The 22517-nt window shown below is 39.2% G+C and overlaps 1 protein-coding gene across 4 annotated transcripts in view; it reads left to right on the forward strand.

The window, feature by feature from the left end:
- Window positions 1–231: 231 nt before the first annotated feature.
- The window catches only part of MAP3K7CL (MAP3K7 C-terminal like), a 38965-nt gene continuing 16679 nt past the window's right edge, over window positions 232–22517 (forward strand). Inside the window, exons 1-4 of one of the 4 annotated variants that reach the window (XM_064470431.1) lie at window positions 232–351; window positions 9910–10053; window positions 10571–10679; window positions 20025–20083. In XM_064470431.1, the coding sequence (XP_064326501.1) occupies window positions 10610–10679; window positions 20025–20083 (129 nt within the window). In that variant the 5' untranslated portion in view covers window positions 232–351; window positions 9910–10053; window positions 10571–10609. Of the gene's footprint in view, window positions 352–7377; window positions 7762–9909; window positions 10054–10570; window positions 10680–13996; window positions 14123–20024; window positions 20084–22517 lie in introns of those variants that run through there. The other 3 variants (XM_009510277.2, XM_064470439.1, XM_064470415.1) reach the window with 3 other exon arrangements.

The raw sequence follows: 22517 nt of genomic DNA on the forward strand, positions 1-22517 counted from the left end.
TTTGTTTGCAAAACTGTAGGAACTAAGTGAATGAAATGGGAGTAGTTTTCATTTTAGGTATGTCAATAGTAATCTTCTAATTTTGCACGGTGTTTGAAGACTCATAATACTCGAGTGGCAGACAAGTTGATGATGACCTGAACTGTAACTTGGAATGTACAGTTTTCCAAAAAAATTTATGTGCTACCCCACGTATCTTACAGGTTTTCTTATGGTGCCATTGATGGCTACTTGAGACTGCAGTCTTGTGTTTCATAGCGTTTCATCTGAAGTGGACAGTTACCAGACATTGAGATCTAACTGCTCATCTAAAGAAAAGGCATTCAAGGGATGATGAAGCTTCACACACAGGTAGAGGTGTTGTATTTTGCAAGATGAGAACCTTAAACTTTTTTATCAGGAGCCTGTAATTCAGATAATTTAAAGATCAGTATCTCCTGCAGCCTCCCTGTGAAGGTGGCATTCCTGTCACTCTCACATGAGAATCAGGGGTTAGAGAGCTCAAGCAGGAGCTATGGCAGCCTGCGTATAGTTCATGGTGTTAAAACAATTAGCTGGTATTGCCAACAGAGCTTTAAAAAACAAATAAGAATAAAGACAATAAAAAAGATTTGGCACAGGTTTAGTTTGGAGATATCACTTTATTCTTGGAATATTGTGGATGACCACATCAAGAAAATAATAAAATCAAAACCAGGATGTCATTAGGGGCTTGCATGAACATGGTATGGGGAATCAAGGACTTCTTTTTGACAAAAATTGCTGTAGCAAAGGCGATTTCTTTTTAAAGAAATTACTTGATTAACCCTGATTGAGGACTTTTGCATTAATGTGCTATACTGGTGAACAATCAGTATCAAAATAGTCAATGGGTTTCAAATGGTGCAACTTTATACTGTCCTGATCCTGTTCTCCTTGTACTGTCTTCAAAGGCTCTTTGACATGAGATGGATGAATTTCTCGAATGTGTCCTCTAAGGGGCAGCATTGAAGAGCAGGTCTCTCCATAAACGGCTGCTTCTATTCCTAATATGGAGTAGGTGTAAAGAAGTGACTAACAAATTAGAGTTTTTTCTCTGTTGTTTGGAATTACGGGTTTTCAAAGGTAACCAATATGTTTGGGAGTCATTACTGCAAATCTGTCAAAATCCTGTAGCAGACATATTTCAGTTTAAGTGATAAAACCATTGGAATTCTCCCCAGTGAAAAGACTCAAAATCATACAAAAAAGTTGGGCATCTTGTTAATTATTTTCTTAGTGAGAAACTGATGGCAGAGCCTATTTGCATTTCTTTCTTGTGAGAAATATCAATATTATGTCGTTCTAGAAGCAGTATGTCATCTTGGCTAATGCTAATTAGATAATGTCAAGTCTTTCCTGTCAGTATTGCACTTAAATAGTATTGTGTGGGTGCCTTAATACGGGAATATTCTCGCGTATTAATATCACTGGCTTAGTGCTGCACATTAGATCACAAGAATATCTGCTTCTTCCTTATTAAAGTCCTGTGATAAGAGGAAGAGCTTGGCACTAATAATGACAGAATGGTAGTGGTTGGTCCGTTACCTGCAGTCAGCCTCAGGGGCATGGATAATCATTTAGGAAAAACAAAGATCAAATGCTCTTTTCCCCCTCTGAAAAAGAAGCAGTTTACTGTCCTTACCCTACTAGGTCTTGTCAGTGTCCCACCAGAAAATTGGTAGCATCTTGCTTTCTGGGCAGGAGCTGTTGCTGAGTGAGATGGCTTTTGAAATTGTCTTGTATAATTTATCTGCCATAGCAAAGTTCTTTTTTTTTTTTGTATAGCATGACTTTATAAAAATATAATATCTTTGGGTTTATAAAAATATATCTTTCATTGGAACAAGCAATCCTGGCTGAATTTGGGTTCATGGGGGAAAGTGGTGTGAAAATCCATCATTAAAGACCATATCAGGGATGCACAAGGGTTCCAAACCAACTGTAAATAGGGAGGCAGGTCACAGGTCTGACCGTTTTTGACTTTGTAACCATAATGATTTCTCGTTTAGTGTAGTTCATTCTACTGAACAAGATAAATTCATACACACACATCCTGTCATTGTGTGATAGTCATGTGCCTGATACATCTACCACACTGCTGAACTGCTTGCCCTGCACTTGCAAGCTATAATATCATGTTTTCTCTTCAGGGAGGGAGGGAGGATAAATATCTAGAGGAGGCGTGAGGACTTCCTGGACTATTATAAGCCACATTTAGTAATTAAAAATTTTTGCTAATAAGCATTCCAGCATTTATTGTTTCTAAACTGCTCGTCTACAACTGCAGCTGGCACTATTAACTAAGGCAGTTTTGGTGCTGAATAAGCAGTGAGGTTTCACGTATGGGCAGAATACCAGCTGCTTCTGGGGATTTCACCGCATTCTTCTGAATGCTGATTTCTTCCTTATAGCAGCAAAGCTTCATGAAAAAGTGTGTTGACTTAAAAGCCTTTTGCATGTATCCATGAGAGCATGATGACCTCAGCCATCATCAAGTGAGGCTGTAATGTCTTGTAGCATCCTCTTCAGGTAAGTTCTTAAGTAAGCTAAGCTAAGCATTCCCTTAAGGAACGGCAAGTCCAATTGAAATGGAGTGATTACTCTGCTTTTACATGGATATGAGAGAACTATCTTTTCATCCTAGGAGAGCTGGTTGTGGTTTTGTGGCACAATTGGTAAGCAAAACTGATACATTTTTGTTTAGGCACTTGTGAGAAAGTCCTGGTCTTTCCAGTTAGTGCTTGTTAATGCTAGCTTTGAACATTCAGCTGCTGATCTCCCAGTGAATTGCTTCACACTGTCAATCAATATCCGCCATCATTCCCTGATGAGATGATGTGCCACTATTCTTCCTGTAATTAGTTTCTAAAAGTTATTTCCATCTCTCTGGTCATGTGAGTTTGCACCTGCTGATTTCTGACAACAGAGAGGCTTTTCCAGTAATATTTCTAACTTCAGCTTTCATCTTGTTTTCAATACAAGAGATATGCAGGGGTCTTTGGCAGCATCATATCTCAGAGGCTGCAGTTTTCTTCCTCTCAGTGGAATTAGCTTCCCACAATTTCTGTCTAGAAAGCGGTGGAAGCGCTTCTAGAAAGCTTCTGTTGCTTCTAGGTGGAAGCGATAGAGTTTTTCACCAGTCAGGCTTTCAAACGATTCAAGATGCAGTTATTTCCAGGTGGTCTTAAGGCAGGTGTAAACATTGTTGAGTCAACAGCTGTAATTCCACATTAGATTGTCTGAGCCAATTTTTTAATTGTCTGCAGCAACCTCCTTCATTAGATCTGTATGATCCTATATAAGTAAATTCAGATATTGCTTATCAATTTTCCATTAATTTTAAAGTTTCTTATGTGCTATTTTTTAACACAGTGCTCAATGTATGTTTCATGCTGGTTTTAATGACTTAATTCTATCTGATAGTGTTCAGCCATCCATGAGTGTAGAGCTTGGGGGAAAGTATGTCATTTTACCTGTGTTAAACCACTGCCCAGGCAAAGAGACTGGAGGTAGTATCTAAGAACAGTAATGAAGTGCTCTGTTGGATGCTCCAGTTGTCAGGACATTACGTTGTGAGTGAGGTGCAACAAGACTAATTCATGTATATTTGATCTATACCTTTCTGTTATCCAAAAGACAAGAAAGAAGTATTCTCTGGTTACGGACTTCTGGTTGGGAATGTTGTGATTTGATTACATCATATTGGATGTTCTGATCTCATCCAGGATAACTGCTGCTGTAGAAAAAAACACTTCTCTACCCAGTTCCATGCAGACCTGAAATGGTTATCCTTATGACTGCAAGAAGAAACAAGGTCAACAAAGAAATTCTATTTCTGTGGCTGGTGTGAGGGCACTTATCCAATTACAGTGGCAGACAAACTGAATATACCACCTACCTTTTAATATTTGGTGAACTCTGGGCCATGCAGTCCAAGTGGTATTGGAAATTCTACAGGTAATGTGGAGTTGAAGGACGTGACTCACCAACGTTTATGGTTTCAAAATCAATTATCTGAGGCATGGAGCAGCTGCACCCTGATCAGCCCCAACGTCAGTAAAGGGGAGCAAATCCCTCCCACAGTGGGATTTTTAACAACTTTTGCTGCAAAAATAATTTCATCAGAAATTGTCAAAAATGGGATTCTGTTTGTACTCAGAGGAATCTATAAAATGAAGATTTTGCTCTGTGTGCAGTTTTAGGCAAAGCATTTTTTTTTTTATTTCTCCTTGGAACATCTTCCATATGCTAGAATATTTAAAGTGTATTTTTAAATAGTGACTGGCAATCTGTGAAACACCATTTTAGCATGAATGAGGTCATACGCTACTAAAATACTACTTATACTAGGAAACGGAGATGAATTGAAAGTAGCACAGCTAAAAAGGGGAAGGCAACAGGTGTTTTATTAGATAGCAGATATTGGCTTTTTTTACATGTGTAGAATAACCGATACTTCATCCTAAAAACTGTAACAAATTTGCATGTTTCTGCTACTGAACATCAGTAAGTCCCACTGTTCTTAATTTAGAGTGTTTCTTTAAGGTTTCTTTGCTGAATAAAACATGATATCCTCTTCTAACATTTCACCAGTTTCATAAAGTTATACAGGATTGAAAGAATTTTTGCTTGGGTACCAGGCATCGGATGACTAAGAATATGCTGGAAACGAAACAGGGCAGGCTGTGCTTCTGCACAAAAAACCCTGGAGTTATCAGCATTCTGTAATTTTCACAGAGGTGACTGTGAGGTGTATGCCCAGCCTGTTATAAAGAAGGGTTTTTTGTGTTGCGATAAATGGGAGAGTAATTTTCTTAGGTGGGCAGATTTTAGTCACCTACTTAGTGAATAAGAGAAGTGAGACTTATCTCTACCCAAAATCTACAATGCCTTTAAATATTAATTCGAGCAAGTAACAGAAGTGAAGCACCCTGGACTCAATTTCCCTGTTGTTCCAAATTGAGTTCTTCCCTAGTTTGTTGTTATAAAGTAATTTAGAGAACTTTTTAAAATATGCTGCTCAAATACGTGTTGTTGGGGGTTTTAGCTCCATAGCCCCTAAAATAAGTAGATGAAAAAATGATTACAGTCAAATAATTTCTTCTAATGCTTCAAATTATATGGTCTGTATACAGAATGCTATAATATTCTCACATTTTAAAAATACGCTACCTTCCATAAAGTAGTAGTTTCAGGTGACTAATCATTGTGTAAAGCACGGAACTGATATTTAAATGCAAATCAGGGGCCTTTTGGTTTGTGCAGTTTTGGTATCTTAGCCCATGATTCATAGCTTTCGGGAGCAGCACACCCCTTAAAGAGGAGTGTGTGAAGTACAGGTGATTCCACCTCCTTTTGTAAAGGGTGTATAATAATGCAGATTTAACCAGAAACACTGAGATTTAGGAAACGTGTACAATGGATACAAAACATAAAACGATTATGAACTCAGTTTGCAAATGCAGATACAGTTTAAACTAAGTACAACTGAAGTGTGAGTATGGAAATGTGGGGTGTCAGAGCCATCTGGAAAAACGACCCCATGGCTATTCAGCCATCATTTCTGTCCAAGACCCTCACTGTCATGGCTATTGAAGATTTTACATAGAGAGCCTTTTTTAGGCTTTACTGTAATGGCATGTAATGAAGGCCATTACATGAGCGGGAATGAGAGGGAAATTTTTCACAGTGAGGACAGTCACCCATTGGAATGATCTCCCCAGGGAAGTGGGTGACTCGGCCACATTGGACACTTCCAAGATTCAGCTGGACAGGGTGCTGGGCCATCTTGTCTAGACTGTGCTCTTCCTAGGAAGGTTGGACTAGGTGATCCCTGGGGTCCCTTCCGACCTGGGATTCTGTAAAGGCACTTATACAATCTAAATACCATCTGTCCACACAAAGCAGAAGAGGATTTGGGGGAAACCCTGACTCCATGGAAACTGAAGCAGAATATTTTTAGTGACTTCACTGGAGCCAGGATTTTCTGTATCTTCAAACAAATACTTTCACAATAATTGGACCTGGAGCTGGAGATCAATATCAACTGCTGATGGTATTGAGCTGCAGAATGGTATTTGCAATAAAGGTTGTGATCAGAAACAAATCTCTCTCTCTCCCCTTCCAAAGGAAACATATAGGGAGGAACCCTTAATCTTTTTCAGAAACACATCAAAAGAAGAGAAAATTGTCAGCGTAGTCAGAGGCGCAGTCCCGCTTTTCACTAACTCTTTGGGGCAGAGCCCATAGTCTGCTCTGAAAACACACTGCAGTTAAAAAGGCAGCCTCACCAGATACCTAACTAATGGTGTAGCTGTCTGATACCCTCCTGGGTCCTCACTGGGGGAAAGGCTGTGTGGGTAGAATATCTTTGCAGTTTAGTCATTTCAAAATATGAAAAAGGTCTTTTGAGGCCACAAGGGCAACTGCTGGCTTCCTGAGATTTGCACTGATTAGATCAATCTTGGGCTAGGGCCAGAAGGTGAGGGGGTGAGGAAGGATGACAATTTGACTTCAGTCCTTCACGTCTCTGTCCTGCAACCTCTTTGTATCTCAGCGGAGCCAAGAGAATCTAGCAGTGTGCCTACACGGGAGATCTGTGTTAGATAAACCTTTTCCATTTGAAATTTAAAAATATAAAAAATGTCTTCAGGATAAAAGATAAAAGGAGGAGAGCCCCCTTTTCAAGCACAGAACAATAATTACAAAGATATCCTGTGTAATCATTCCATAATTTCTCTCAATTTTTCTCCATTTTTTTTAATGACTGTGATAGCAGTCAATAACAGAAGTAATGTAGACAGTACATGTGTGTGACAGAGCTACAGAAAAGCAAAGTTTAGGCTGAAGAAATTAATCTCTCCTGTGATACCTCAGGATGTACCTATTAATTGCTTGCCTGTGGTTTCAAAACTGACAAAAGCTATCCAAAATTACACTAGGAAATCCTCTGAGTTCAGTCAAGTCTCTGACTTAGTCAGCTATCACTGCCATCATCAGCTCATCTATAAATACATCTGCTTTCACAGCATACGCATTCTGAAATTTGCCCGTTGCCTCCTCAGAAGAGCGGGGCTATCATCTGCTATTAGACAATCCTGGCTTGACCAAAGCCAACATGAGCCTAGCCTAACGCGCCAAGCCCATCCCTTGTTGTTAGCTTTGATAGTCGCTGCTATCATTTGATAGTTTGCTTGTAGCCAGTCCAAGTTGGCAGTGTCAGCCCAAGCTGATTGGAGCCGCAGACATTTTTGCTGACTGGAGTCATGCTATCTTTGCCAGTTTGCTGGAATAGACACAGACACTGATTGGGTCATGCTGAAAACATTCCTGTCCTATGAAGCAAGTCTGTTTGTATTTTAGGTTTGCCAGGACTAATGAATTAAAAATCTTGGGCTCGCCACAGTTTGCTGCTTAATAATGCCTGTGACAGAAGGATTTTTTCCTCCCTGAAGCGTGACAGCATCACAGTCTCTCATCACTGGCAAGGAGAGGAAGGAAAAGCGGAATTGGGGAGAAAAGCGGAAAAGGGTGATCTTTTGGGACAGCAAAGCCTATGGGAAGTGCAGGTAGCAGCATGTTGCCCTGACAGCTGTCTCAGCTTCTCAGACCTTGTCAGTTTGTTGCTATGCAGCAGGTGCAGCCTTTTCTTTTATTGAAGCTTTACTCCATAAAGGCAACGACAAGCCAAGGCAGTGGCTGGCCCTGGATTATACAAGTGCAGACACTCTGCTAAGTGAGGTAAGGCAACAGGTGTGAAAACTGAACTAAATTGATAGAGCTGTAACAGCACTTAATCTGAGTTCTGCTGCGGATTTTTTATGGAGAAACAGCAGCCAGTTCTGTAGGCAATTGTTGTGAAGAAGGGAGCTGCTCATTAAATCTCGTTAAATTCCAGGTTGCCCACTCACCCTCATCTCTGTCTACAGAGATATTGTTCTTCATGCATGGAGAAAGCAGGTGGGGAATTGGGGGCAGTCGGTCTGCGCGTTTCCTGTACCACCTCATTTGCACACAGCCTGCTTCCATCACTCTCTGTTCCCTTTGATTGCTTTTTGTGATGAAGAGCTTGAAGATTTTGCACGAAAAGGAGTGAAGGGATAAATGCAATTTAAAAAAACCAGACAGATAGCAGGGTAATTGCTGCATATAAAGATGACATTTCTTTTTGTGGATTGCAATAAAATGAAAACACGAATTTGTGTTGTGATAGAATTCACCATTGCTTATTGAAGGGGTATTGATTTTTGTTCTCACATAGTAGGTGGTTAAAAGGGGTAATTTAAAGATATCTCAGACCACAGAGTATGTGGCTGGGATAACACAACAGATTTAATCCTAGCAATATTGTTATGTCAACTTGGAAACCTCTAGCAGAATGCATAATTTTAATTTCGTAGGCTATGATACGAAAAGTTAACTATACTCCTTTTTGGAAGACCACTTGAGATAGGAAGCAGATGTCAGGGGAATGTGTGCCACCAACATAGAATGATGAACAGCTTTGTTTCAAGGATGTGCTTATCATTTAAATTATTTTTTTTTTTTTGCTTCACCTTGTATTAGGAGGTATGGAAGGGAAATATGATAAAGAAATTTGGCTTAGTAGCTCTGTTGTTTATTTTAAAAACAGTGAGATGTCTCAGATGTTTCTTATAAAGTGAGGGTTTGGGGGGAAAAAAAAGAGATCAATAATACCCAGAAGGTAAAAGTTATTTAGTCTAATGCAATGCACTTAAAATTAGAATATTTTGGTTGATTCCAGGGATCTTTTCCTGAGTCCAAAAACATACACTGCAGCACTTTAGTTGACTTTGCTTTGTGTCTGCCCAATAGATAACCAGTTTAATTTTTGTGTGTCTTGATTATTAGCAATGGGGATAAAGGGCAATCACTGGTATCCTTTATGTATTAGTAGAAAAAGACACTCTCAGATCCAGATAAGATTTATCTTTAAGTCGTGATTTTAGAACGTTTGTTGTCATTTTAAAAAAAGATTATGCACTGCAAATAACAGTTCCTTGTGTAGCATTGCTACAGAGTAACCATATCACTCTGCTAGCTAAATATGAAGACAGACAAAGCAAATAAAAAAAAAATGCTGAAATTAATGGGCCAAATGCAAATTTGATACTCTTCCACTGATTGCAAGGCAGTGATGCCAGAGAAGAGTTTGATTCACTTGTGCATCACTGAGGAAGATTATAAGCCTGAAATATTGTGCTATTCTATTGACTTTCTGAGACTGCCAAATAATTAAGTGTAAATTAGAATGAGTTGTTGGGATTTCCGTGCAATATAATAGCTACTTTACTGAAAAACTGCAGGACTATTAGCTTAGGAAACTGTCTTTTGTTTTCACTAGCTAAATGCCGTGTTGTCTACTGACGTGTGGTACAACTTTTAGTAAATAAATCATATTTTCCTGAAGAATTTGGTTTCTAATTGACTGAGGAGTTTTTATGGTAATTTAAAAGCTACTCTCATCATTGTCCACATAGCTGGTATGGATACAATGCACTCTGGATAGCATAGTCTTCAGTCCTAAAATAATTTCTTTATGGGCAGATGTTTTGCGTGCATGAAGTCCCACTGACTTCATGTTCTCCACACATGGAGCTAATCAGAAGGTTAATATCTGTGAATTTTAGCAGCTTTGTGCTAGGTATACGAGGAGATTAAGTTTGCATTTAGCTATGTGATAGAGTTTAACCAAAACTGCTCATTCAAAAGGTTAAATATTACATGGTAGAGCTCTGAGTACAACTTTTGAGTGTTCAGAGATGCTTTAGTTGTACCATTAACGATCAGTAGTAGCTAATTCTTTTGTTGCTTAACAATTCTTTAGTGCCCTGCTTGAAATGAACTAGCAGTTTTCTTAATGGACAGGGTTTCATCTCAGTAAAACCACTTTTTGGAGCTGGTGGTCTCAGAAGAAAGACCGAGGACTGAATAGGTCCCAATCTGGAGTAAAAGCCCATGCAGACAGACCCCTACACCTGCACAGAGTTCCACTGAAGAATCACCACCAAGGTTTGGAGACCCAGTAACTTTCTGACCATTAAGCGTGTGGCTATCAGGCGCAGTTTGAGTGGGGGAGTATGGGTGGAAGGTAGGAGGATGGGTGCCTCCTCATTGACACCATGTGGAGTGGTGTGCACGTTTCCAATCACATGGCAGGCTTGGGGTCATGTTACTGTCAACTCCCCACCCCTTCTTCCTTCTTCACCTTCAGAACCAGGCAGCATTGCCACGAGTCAAGGCTTGCTGAAGGGGCAATGGCGGGGAGCAAGCAGGTGAGGAGAGGGGAAGCTTCCTTTGCCATCATTCTTTCTAATCTGTAAATAGCAAAAGAAAGGCAGTCTCTGCACTGTATTTCACTCGAGTCCTTTTTAAATGGAAAAGTGAAATGGCACTCCCTTGACTTTGATTCTAAATGTTGCTTAGCTAGAATGAGAAAGGTGGCTGTGAATGCATGAAAAGCATTAAAACTCATTTGTTGAATGGTGTCACATGCTCTGTAATAAATATATTGTTTGTATTATTGCAGCTGGAACAAACAAGTAAAAGCATTGACTCAAGTGCCCACATGATCACCACCGCCAGGGTACCTGCTGATAAGCAAGTGCGAATTGCCTTCAGCCTCAATGACTCCCCAGGTACAGTTTAATTTATGGAGTAAGCCACAATGAAATAATTGCTTTTAAATCTTCATGTTTTTACCAGCGTTTACAATATCAAATGAAGTCCAGTGTTACGGGTGCATTTTTTTTCCTGAGTGATAGCATGTGATCATTTTTCCTGTCTGATAACTTTTGATGTTGCCATTAACAATTTCATTAGACTAAAACCCGTAGACTGACAGTTTCGATCTCAGCTTTCTTTCAGTGGTTTGTGGAATATACTTAGGACTGTAATTAACTCTCAAATTTACCTGCATAAGCACTGGAATTTTAAAACAAGTAAAAGGACATTTTGTATTGAGGATGAGGCTAGAGCAGGAAGAGACTTTCCCTTCAGCAGGAAGGTTGGAAAGTGCTGCATGTGCCCAGCTTGGTGAAAGGTTTCAGGAAGCGGATGCCCCGCATGGCATGTTCCCTGAGAAAGCAGGAGAAATTTCATTGACGTTTATCCTGCCAGCTAGTGCTGATTGAGCATTAATTTCCCCAAACATACCCTGTACCTACATGGACCCTTTGGCCTTTGGAATAAATTAATATTATTAGTTTGCATCTTAAATATTATTAAGGTCTAGAGAGCTGTTGCCAAACAGTAGAAGTCAGAATGAGAGAGAGTAAATCAGAAGTTGGGAAGCATCCCAAAAAGCTGGCTGTGCTGTTGCTAAAGGTGAGTGCCTGGAGTCAGGGTTGAGATGTGTTTATGGCATGAAATGTAAGGATCTCTGATAAGAATAACTGAAACCCACTGCTGCTGAGTGCTTTATGGGATGGTATGCATTGTAGGGTTATGTGTGAGGCAGCCTCCTCAGCTGTGCGTGAATAGAGTCTCAGCTTGAACACAATTTTCTCATTTAAAAAATATTTCAGAATATGCATCATCTTTCCTAGCTAATTGCTGTGTAATATTAATTTGTAGCTACAAGCCTGAAATAGAATCTCATCACCTATGCAAGGGAATTTAAAAACAAACATTTTCATATATTATTGCACATAACTTTCAGCACGTAAAAATGAGTGACACAGAAAGATTGGGACAAGGAAGATAAAGAAGCCAATGTGGTTATCTATGTACCCTTTTTTATAAATTAAAATAATCTGGTAATTACATTTTTATTACAGAAAGTAATAATGAATCATTCTCATCTCTCAATGTATGGTAGCATGGTAAATTTCTTACAGGAATTATGGGAAAGAGAGGTCCTGAAAAGAGATGTAAAAGAAAGGGGAGTGCTCTGACAGCTTAGGGAAAAAGAATGATTATGTGAGACACTGAAAACAAGTCAGGGAAAGCTGAGACCATGGGAAAATCAAAGAGGGTAGAGTGGTTTGGGACAAGAGATGGCAGTAGGAAATGACAAGGTTGTGAATAGCTTGGAAGAAGAGGACATGAAAGGCAGGAAGCCTAGCTTCCTTAACATTGCATCATATTTTATTTTTTACCTTTCTATCCCGCTAATAATTCCAGCCTTTCTCTTAACATTTAGAGAAAGGAAATTACAGAAAGGTAATCTTTTTCTGCTACATTTCGTTCAACTTCTCCATAATTTTGAGTCCTTTATTGTAAACATACAAGTGTCCCTGCAGCATGCAATCCAGAATCTCTGTCAATACTGACAAAACTAAATAGCAACCAATAAAGTGAGTGCCATGTTCTCCACTGCATCACACCCCTTTGGGGTTTAAACCAACATACTGTTTTACCACATCAGAGAAATTCCACTATTGCTTTTAGTGGTTAGCCTGAACACGGTTGTTATGCTTGATGTATTTAAAGAAGGTAAAGGAAATGAACTTTCATCAGGTTTGAAAATTTCCAGCAAACCATAGTTGAATCAAGAGTACAAATAACTATATAACAATTTTTTTTAAAGATGAGCTGCAAAAACATTGAACAGATAGACCTTTAGGTATTCTATACTTGGCTTTTATTTTATTTTTTCCGTCCTTATTTTTTTGTATTTCTTTAATATTTTTTTCTGCTTGACAAGGATATTTGTTTTCAGTTCCAACAGGAGTTACGTGCTGTAAGTGTGACAGTAAAGCATCAGGTGAGGCTTGTGTACTGCTAGGGTATACAAAAAAAGTCCTTCACCTGGGCTAAGTGGTGAGGGAATCTATCTGATTTAAGCTTTTCTGTAAATTTTACCTCACTTGAAAGGCACAGTGACAGTTTTCACCAAGTAAGGCTGCATTCTCCTTCCGGGGGCTGTACAACTGCTTACTAGGAGGAACTGGCAGCATAACTAGATATAAAAAGGGGAAATGGAATGTTTCTTCTGGGTGGCGATTATCTCACTGGCTAGGATTGTAACCAAGCACTGGGTGTGAGGAGCAGCGAAAGGAGAAACTGCTCTCAACTCATGAGAAGAGATTACTTTGTGTTAACTGACCCACAAGAGCAGAGCTGGCTTATCCTGAGTGTACAAGAAATAATTTAATTGTGGTATATTATTTGTCAGTCAACACCTGGTGACTGAAATCCTGGCCAGCTTTGTGCAGTATTTTTAATGTGAAAGAAGGCTAACCAGTTCCTTAAAAGTCTCAGGAGCAGCCCATCAGCGGGTGCTATATAAGAAGACAGTTTTATTATGTATCTCTTATTCCTGTATATATAGATATCTATGTTTGGCTCTTTTACTCAAGTTCACTAAGCTACCGTCAAACATAGGTTTCCCAGGGCGTGTCTGCACACTGTATTGCACCAGTTTGACCGAAGGTACTGTTTTAAATTAATGAATTTGAAACATATTCTTTCAGCATATCTTGTATCAGTTGGAAACTAATGCAAGTTAAACTGATTATGGTGTTCCAAAATTTAAATAAGTGTTCCCAAATAGAAAGTTTGATGTCATTTATCAACATCAATTTAATTAAATCAGTGAAACTCAATATGTCCTAATTTATATCACTAACTCTTATTTACTGAACATATTGAGAATGAATGATTGTAACAGGAACTTTATTAAATTTAGACAAGTGGATTTGTTTTGTGTATTATTTCTAAGGGAAGGTTTATAGGTAAGCATCTCTTCACCTTCCCTCCTAGAATAAAAGCTTGAAAAGTTCTGCTAGTGACACGTGGTGATAAATAACTGGGTTTGAAATTATTAGTAATTTCTTTTGTTTGAAATTAGTCTGCCTCTGATAGCACTCTCCAGGAAAATCACTGGTAACAAAGGCAAAATATACATCTTCTATTGAAACTGACAGACAGTGGAGCAGTGTAATGTTTTTGCAAGCATAGCAAATGACTAATTTTACTCCTCTTTATGCCTTTGTTATCCTAGTGACCATGAAGAACTTTTTACTTTTATAGTTGTTCGTGCAAGACTGTTTTGCAATGGTTGCTTCTTCAGCAGCAACCTTCAAATCCCTACTCCATCCTCATTTTGGTTGTAACGGCAACAGAGGCTTTCCAGCAGGTAATGTTTTTGTTGAAAACTAGGGTGGATTTCTAGAATATACGGCTAAAATTTACAAAGCTAGTTTCCTAAAACTACACCCAACCTACAAGTAAGTGGTTTGATCTTTGGGAAGTTAGACAGGAATTTGGGTGAGATACCCTCTAAAGGATAGTGGCTGTGTGTTCATCAGAGGATGCTTTAGGCTTAGGTGAAGGTGTGTGGAGTAGGAGGGCTTTGCTCTTATCTCTTGTGTTATGGGCCATTGCTATTTTTGGGAGGACCACAACTCTTATTATTGAGCAAGCCTTCATAGCCTATTCCTGTGTCAGGCAGTGACCGTTCCCCACCATTTTATGAGTGAGGTAACTGAGGGGTTGTGTAAGGTCACATCAGGCAGGGCTGTGAATAGAAGCCTGGGAGCTTCACGCAGCAGTGCCAAGTCGCAGTCACTTAGCCACACAGCCTTCCAGGACAAATTCAATGAGTCTATGCTTGCCTGTCAGTAACTAGGGCTGGAGCTGCTAGAGCTCACCACCCTCCTAAGGCCAAGACTGGACCCTGATACACAGTTTGCCAGCGTTGTCCTGCTGTGAGTTGCAGTGCTTACAGTTGAGTCTAAGAAATTTTCCTTTGTGTCCTGGTTTTGGCCAGGATAGAGTTAATTTTCTTCATAGCATCTAGTATGGGGCTATGTTTTAGATTTGTCCTGGAAACAGTGTTGATAACACAGGGATGTTTTAGTTACTGCTAAGCAGGGCTTACACGGAGTCAAGGCCTGTTCTGCGTCTCACCCCACCCCCCCAGCGACTGGGGGTGCGCAAGAAGTTGGGAGGGGACACAGCTGGGACAGCTGACCCCAATTGACCAAAGGGAGATCCCATACCGTATGACGTGCTCAGCAATAAAACCTGGGGGAAGAAGAAGGAAGGAGGGACGTTTGGAGTGATGGTTCTTATCTTCCTAAGTAACCATTACGTGTGATGGAGCCCTGCTTTCCTGGAGATGGCTGAACACCTGCCTAATGATGGGGAGCGATAAATTAGTTCCTTGTTTTGCTTTGCTTGTGTGCACGGCTTTTGCTTTACCTGTTAAACTGTCTTTAGCTCAACCCAGGAGTTTTACCTTTTTTCAGATTCTTTCCCCCATCCCACTGGTGGGAGTGAGTGAACAGTTGTGTGATGTTTAGCTGCCTGCTGGGTTAAACCACAACACTGTGTAAGAGCTGATCCACTTACAGGGTAACAGCCTACTTATGTTACCAATTTAATTCTTTAATTTAGGAGGAAGAGATCTGAATACACTTGCCCACGCATGTAGGAGAAAAAAATAGTACCTGAGTATATAATTAAAGACTGGATCATAACTCAGTTCCTCAAGGAAGCAGAGCTGTGATTGGTATTTCCTAAATTTTGAGCGCTTGATTTAGCAACCTTAATGTGCTTTCAACACTTTTAAATTTTTATGTTCTATTTCTGTCTATCTTTGTGAAGATCCTAGAGAAACTGTAATTTGCGAGTTTATACTGCAAATAAATCAGAGGTTGTTCTTAAAGTATTTATTCATTAACTATTGACCAAGCCCACAGTTCAGCTAAATGGAGCAGCCATGTAGGAAGAGGCTGAGGTGTTACGCTTCGTTGTACCAGACATTGTGTCAGTCAGACAGCAAAGTGTGAGGGATTTTGTTTGTTCTTCTACATGGGCTACTGGAATCTCCAGAAGGCCAGAAGATGATTAAATAAGTGAAGCTTTACCAAAAGCATGATTCATTCTCAAATATGCAACATTAGCATATATTAGGGGACTGAATGCGCCAGGACAGCACTGATAAGTAGTAAGCCTTTTGTATGAAGACAGTTAGTCTTAATACAGTTGAGCCTTCTAAATCAGATGGCTTGTGTGGACCTCTGTACCACACATTAGAAGCACATCTCATGTTTCTGTTAATAGGTGCCATCAGCAGAGACGCGAGACCTCACCTGGACAGTGAAGGTTGAGCAGTTTAGCCTTGCCGCCTTTACACAACGCTGCCCATCACGCCATTTCAGCATGAAGGTGTGCTGGCCGGGCAGCATGCTTAGGGAGCTCATTCTTTCATTATGCTGTTAGTGTTGCTGTAGGAATGGTCAGAGAGCTGGCTCTGACATAGAAGGGTGCTTTGTCTCAGCCCGACTGAATGGAAACCAAAAGGAGGAAGTGATTTCCCTGGAGACCCTCCCTCAGAATCTCTCTGTTATAATGGCGGTTTTCAGCAACAAGCACAGCAAATGTATGAACCTGATGAAACAAACATGAAAGTCAAACTATTCCGTGCATGTGAACCAAGTCTTTGGTTAAAAAACCATCAACTGTATGTGCAGAGAGTTCATCTTGTAATCAGAGTACAGGTCTTTACCTTTAGTGCACTTTTAAATATAGACCTTCAAAATTAGTTTCGGGATGTATGTGCAATCAGGAAGTGCCACTCATTTAGAAATCGTGCAACGGATACTGTAACTTAGGTGGCTGTGATGAAGTCCCTGATCTGACTTTTTCATGTCACAAGTTAGTGCTGTTGAGTTTGCTGCGATGGCCGTTAACATTCATGTGTATATTTTTCCTCCTTCCTTGTTTTCTTTTTTCCAGAATCTTGACTCATTTTCAGGTGCAGCAAGTTGCAGTCTCTGATTTTTAAAATATTTTTATTTTTAAACAAAATATGTTTTCATCAACCAGCTTGAATTAAAAAACCTTTTTCTTTATGAGAGACAGGGAAGGGAGCAGTAAAATAGTGACTGCAAGGGTGAGATGCTGTTTGTATCTGGTGAAGAATCAGCCTTGCTATTTTCAGGGTTTTATGGTACAGAAAAGCTGCTAATTTTATTTTTAAGGAGGCCTTTGATTATATCAGTGATTCCTTATAACAATCTAGGCACTCATCATATATTAATAATAAATTGAGAAAAGGAGAAAAAGATATTTCTGAATTCTGTTATCTAGTTAAGGAGATGTAGAACAGAAAAGAACAAATACAGACAGGTAAGGAGATAGTTATGAGAGTCTTTTGATCTTCAGAGTATTTTGTTTGACATTTGAGACATTTTCACTGTTTCTGATTTTCAGACGCACAGGTTTTTAACGCTAGAAGCGAATGTGATTTTGTCTGATCTCCTGTGTAACACCAGTATTCAAGCTTGTAAGGGCAATAGTGGTTCTTTTGGAAGAAAATGCAAGAGTTTGTATCTTTCCTCTTCACTTTCTGCAAACATCCTCAAAAGAAGTTTTAGGAGGCATTTGCCTTCCCCTTGTTTGAAATCTAAACGTGTTTCCTTTTAACCAAGTGATTTTCGTTGTTATTGTTGTGGTTGTTACTTTGACAACAGTGAAATACAGACTGACCTGATGCAGTAATTTATTTCACTGGAAGCTGTAGGGAAAGTTTTTTTGTTGTTCTTTTTGTGGAAAACAAGCTTGCAGTTAGCCGTGAAGATTTCTGTTAATTTTCATAAACTTCAGCTGAAAATTTCAGAGGAGCCTAAGAGAATTAGGAACTCAGAAAAATTTCAGGCCACTGAAGTCCCCAACTTTTCTCGATGATCTTCTGCACATCAGATGATGATTTAAACAAGTCTTAAACTATCATAACTAAAAAAAACCCCAGCAGCTGTTCAATAGATGCTAGGGCAGGCCCACTATAAAATGTACTATGGTATGCCATAATGGTTAGGATACCAATATGTTCTACTTTTAGTACCATTGACTCAGTCACTTGAGTTCAGAAAATAAGCAGGGAACATCTGTTTATTGAAAGGATTTCCTCTATAGTAATTTCTCTCTATAGCCATCCTTTTTAAAGTATTTCCGAACTTTTTTTACTGGTTCTTTTCAGAAGATTGTCCAATATATTTTCTAATATTCTGACACTGCATTAATTTTGTTTTCTTATGAATATCCAATGTGGTGAAAAAGTAAATATTGGCTGATGTTTCTTTAAAATTCTTGGGGTTGCTTTTGCTTTGTTTTTCATAAGTTAAAATTGTTCGAGGTCCCTCCTTAACGCTACTGTACCAAAGATTGTACTGCTGGAATTGTCAAAACAAATAGCAGCTTAACTGCTGTCCATGACTCTGGTCCAATATCTCTGTCAGAATATTTAACAGCTATTCAGCCAAATATTTTGTAGAGCAGCTGTACCCCTAGTCGGACTGAGTCCTATTCTGTCCTTCCTTTTAGCCTTGCCATATGATTCATCTTTCTTCTTTTAGAATATTGGTCTATTTTTAAATATTGTACAAGAAAGCAACTGCAAATTAAAGGTAAACACTTGCATACCAGCATGATATGGTTCTATAAAATGAAAGCAATTTAAGTATTTTCCAGAATGGACATGTCTGGGACACGGTGTGAAAACATGAAGTTTTGTGTGTGTGGGCAGCATGACTTCTTGTTAATACTAGCAAGACCCCTACCCCATGAAAATATAGAACTTTGCTTTGTTTCCTGAGGAAGTTCAAAATCTTTTGCTTTTGCTCTCTGTATCCCTGTTTGTTGTTTTTTTTTTTTTTTTAAATTCTCTGGGCATCCCTTCCCAGAAGTGCCCAGCTCTAGCTATGTTAGTTAAAGTAAGGCTCTGACCATTTGTTAGCCAGTATGTTTATTCTTCATAGAATAAGGTGGCTTATTGTACTTGTTCCCCTCACCTACTTTGCTGTATGCCCACTGAGGGCAGGATAAAGAGATAACAAATATCAGGCAAATAATTTAAATCCTAGTCTGTAGTCTTTAAGAATATTCTAAATCCTGCTTTGATATGCAGTCCTCTTAATCTTGTTGGGGTTTGTTGTAGTGTACATGTCTGCCAGCACAGAGCAATTTGCAGGATCTGCCCCTTTTAAGCAATTTTCTCCTATGAGAGCCATCCTTGTTTAATTTTGCCACATTACAAATAACTGACTCTGTAAGCTAGCTAATAGTAACCTTCTCTTCACCTCCCGTAACCTGTAGTAAGATACATAAGCAGTCATCACAATCCAATGCAAAACTGATAGTGTGAAAGTCACTGAGAAAGAAATATTGCAGTGGCTAGCTGTGACGCTACCAAGTATGATTCATATTTCTGATCTCAGTCCAGCTACTAGTGGGCAGGTGTCCACATCACAACACTGACGTAACTGGCACAGTCTGTCCCACCTTTGCTGTACTAAAAATAAAGAAATAAATAAAAACACAGTTTGGCTTGTTGTCATGAATGAGCTAACTCCAGCCCGTACGGATTGTTATCTACAGGTTAGGGTAAAGACACTTCTTTGCAGTATGGAGAAATTTGCGGTGCTTCCCCATTCTAATCACATCTGTGTAGGTAAACAGTCTTCTAGTTCCAGGGTTGCCAGGCTGGTTTGCCGTTGTTTTTATTGTTGCTTTTGGGTGGTGGAAGAAAAGGTTTCTAGTATGGCTGGTTTAGCCCTGAGAAGTCATTGTATTGTGATAGGGAAAATACCTTGCCCTTCATTCAAGTAATGGACTCTTCGGTAGTAAGGATGCTATCCTTGGAAGGTTCTTTACTTTGCAGTGTAATGGAGAGCTCAGGAAGAAAAACTGTTTGGATCTACTGTTTTTATTAAACTACCACATGTTCTACTGCTCTAACTGGCTTTGTTTTGTTTCTTAATCACTGCAACACAAAATAGGCTTTCTGCTCTTTCCAGCCCCTAAACATTTTCTCTGTTGCCAACCCGCGAGTATTTTCAAGGAGTCTATTAAGGTAGAAAAGGGTAACTTTTCTAAGGGTAGAAAACTAAGGGTAGAAAAATAAGCAGATGCAGAGGTGTTTGCAGGATCCCAATATTATTGTGAATATATGCAATGTAGAACTACATTAAACAGATCATTTGAAATGCCCTTTTTGGTAGACATTGACTTTTAACATAATGTTTACCTTTTAGATGACGCTTCCTCTGAAAACTTCCCTTTGGCATTTCCAGAACTAGATCAGCAGCTACAGGTAAACCTTTTTTTTTTACTACTTCACATCCACTAGATTTGTTATGATAAAAAAACTCTGGTTGCTACACTAAGGTAAAAGTTTTCGGTGCTCCTTCTCTAACCTATTAACATTTAATAAGACTGTATATTTCCATGGAAGAAAACACTGTCTTTTCAAGATCTGCAGAAAAAAATTTATTTGACATTTTTAATCCAATTGCAGGGAAATTACTATTTTAACAATCTCACCTGCTTTTTAGTGGTTGGGGTTTTTTTTTCTTTCTTTTTTTTTTTTTTACATTTCCTGTGCAAAACAGCATGTTCTGCTGCTCTGCAATGAAGTGAGTTCTTGTGGTTTTGATGGGAGAAGGAATGAGCCAGGTATTATATTCTTATGCTTACAGATTGTGCTAAGACTGGTATGATCAGCTTTCTCTGAAGCATCCCAAGAGAATGCAAAGGTATATTTTGTAGTGCCATCAATCTCTAATCTTGGGTAACTAAAGCCAGTCATCAGGACCGATGAGAGCCTCCTCAAAGTTACTCTAGTTCAGGCTGCATAGCCAGCAGCCCTCACGCTTGCCCTCGCAGGTGTCTGCAGGCAGCATGGGATAAAAGTGGTAAATCCTTTTGAGACCGGTACGATTTGTCAGCGTAGCATGATGGAGCCCCGATATACTGGACAATCAGACGGCAGTTGATGGCAACTCCGTGGTTCACCAGGCACAGGGCCAGTTCTGTATCCAGGGATTATTTCCCTTTCCTCTGTGGCAGTTCTGGAGGGTTTGTTGGCTTTTGTAAACTACTTCAGATCATCTGTTTCCCAGGAGCATTTAGACTTCCTCTGATATTTCAATATGAAGGCAGTTGTTTCCTGAGTGTAAATTGAGAAAGGCATTAGCAGGCCGTGTTGTCCAATGATGTCATCCTTCCTGTCCCCATCAACTAGTGAGACAACACTGTAGGGCTGCTGACTTAAAGGACTGACTTTTCTTTCCTGCTGCTCACATCAAAAGGATGACTGAGGAAGGAATGAAGGATGACAGAGACTCTTTTTGCTCTGTCCCTCTAACCCTGAGAATAGGGGCAGGTTCCTCAGGCATAACTAGGAAAGATTAAAGGAACAAATAGCAACATAAGATTTGGGCTGAAAGGAACAGGGTAGTATGTTAACCTCTTTATTCCACTGATCTTCCAGTGCAGCAAAGATGATTGATACTTTTTTTCTCTCAGAAGAATTCCATTTGAGAGAAGCAATATTGTTTTGTGGCTGAGGCACTGAATTGAAAGTAAAGAACCTGCATTCTGTTTCCAACTCTGTCAGTGACACATTGTGTGATCCTGGAGGAGTTGCTTCATCCCTCTGCTCATCTCTGAAATGACATTAATAATTTTTACTTTTTTTTGTTAAAGAGCATCGAAGTCAGTGCGTGAAGACTGCTCTAAAAGAGCAAGGTATGATTATCATTACTGCTGTTGGTACATAAAACCAAAATTACTAGTGTTAAATGTAGGTACTTTACAGGCCAAGTGATGATTTTTTTTATTAGGACTTTTATGACCCATTTCTGGAACATATAATGTACTCTAAATGTGTAATTTCATGCTAGACTAAAATTGCTCCTCTGGAAGCATTCAAGTCTGCTGGATAAATAACAGCCCTTCACTAAAAGTTTTTTAAATATGTACTCGAGCAATTCCACTAAGTACACCCTCTTGGTCTGTTAAGTACCTGACATTTTTTTCAAGAGAACCTTCCTTTACTCTCATGATCTCAGTATGATAACAAATTCAAAGAAACAGTCAAAGGCTTTGATTCAGAGAATGTTCTTTTTATTAAACTTCAGAAACTCTTCTTGGTAATATTGAGGTAGTTGAAAGGATAACTTATGAGGACTCTCTGGCTGACTCAACCACTCAGAAGTATAAAGTTAGTAGTGGAGCTTCATCCTTCAGCTTTTCAAGCATATGTGCATATTTATATTTAGATGCCTTTAGGTTCAACCAGGGGCAGTTAAGTCAACACAGGGTTCTGAGCTGATGCAGAGGTAACAGGGCATTTATCTTTAGCAATGAAAACCTGAATTTCCTTACTTTTGTCAATCTTGATCACAGCTTAATATTGTAACTATTTAATGTAATTACTTTATGTTTATACTGCTTTAAAATTTCAAACAAGAAATATCTCTAACAAAGTTATAATTTACCTAGTAACATTTTCTTATTAATTACTTTTAAAAATCACTGTACTCCGAACCGCCACAGGTGTGTCAGCCCTGTATAGTATGTGGCTGTAATTTATGTTAAAGTAACCATACAAGCTTTGAAACAGGTACAGAAGTAAACTGCATGGTCTTCACCAGGACCTGCAGAAGTACTGAATGGTGGTGTCCCTTGTCATTCCATCCATGCTTTTCTCTATCCCAAAGTTAGCTAGTAGAAAGGAGCACTCA

Source organism: Phalacrocorax carbo, chromosome 1 (assembly GCF_963921805.1).
Source record: "Phalacrocorax carbo chromosome 1, bPhaCar2.1, whole genome shotgun sequence".
Lineage (NCBI taxonomy): Eukaryota > Metazoa > Chordata > Aves > Suliformes > Phalacrocoracidae > Phalacrocorax > Phalacrocorax carbo.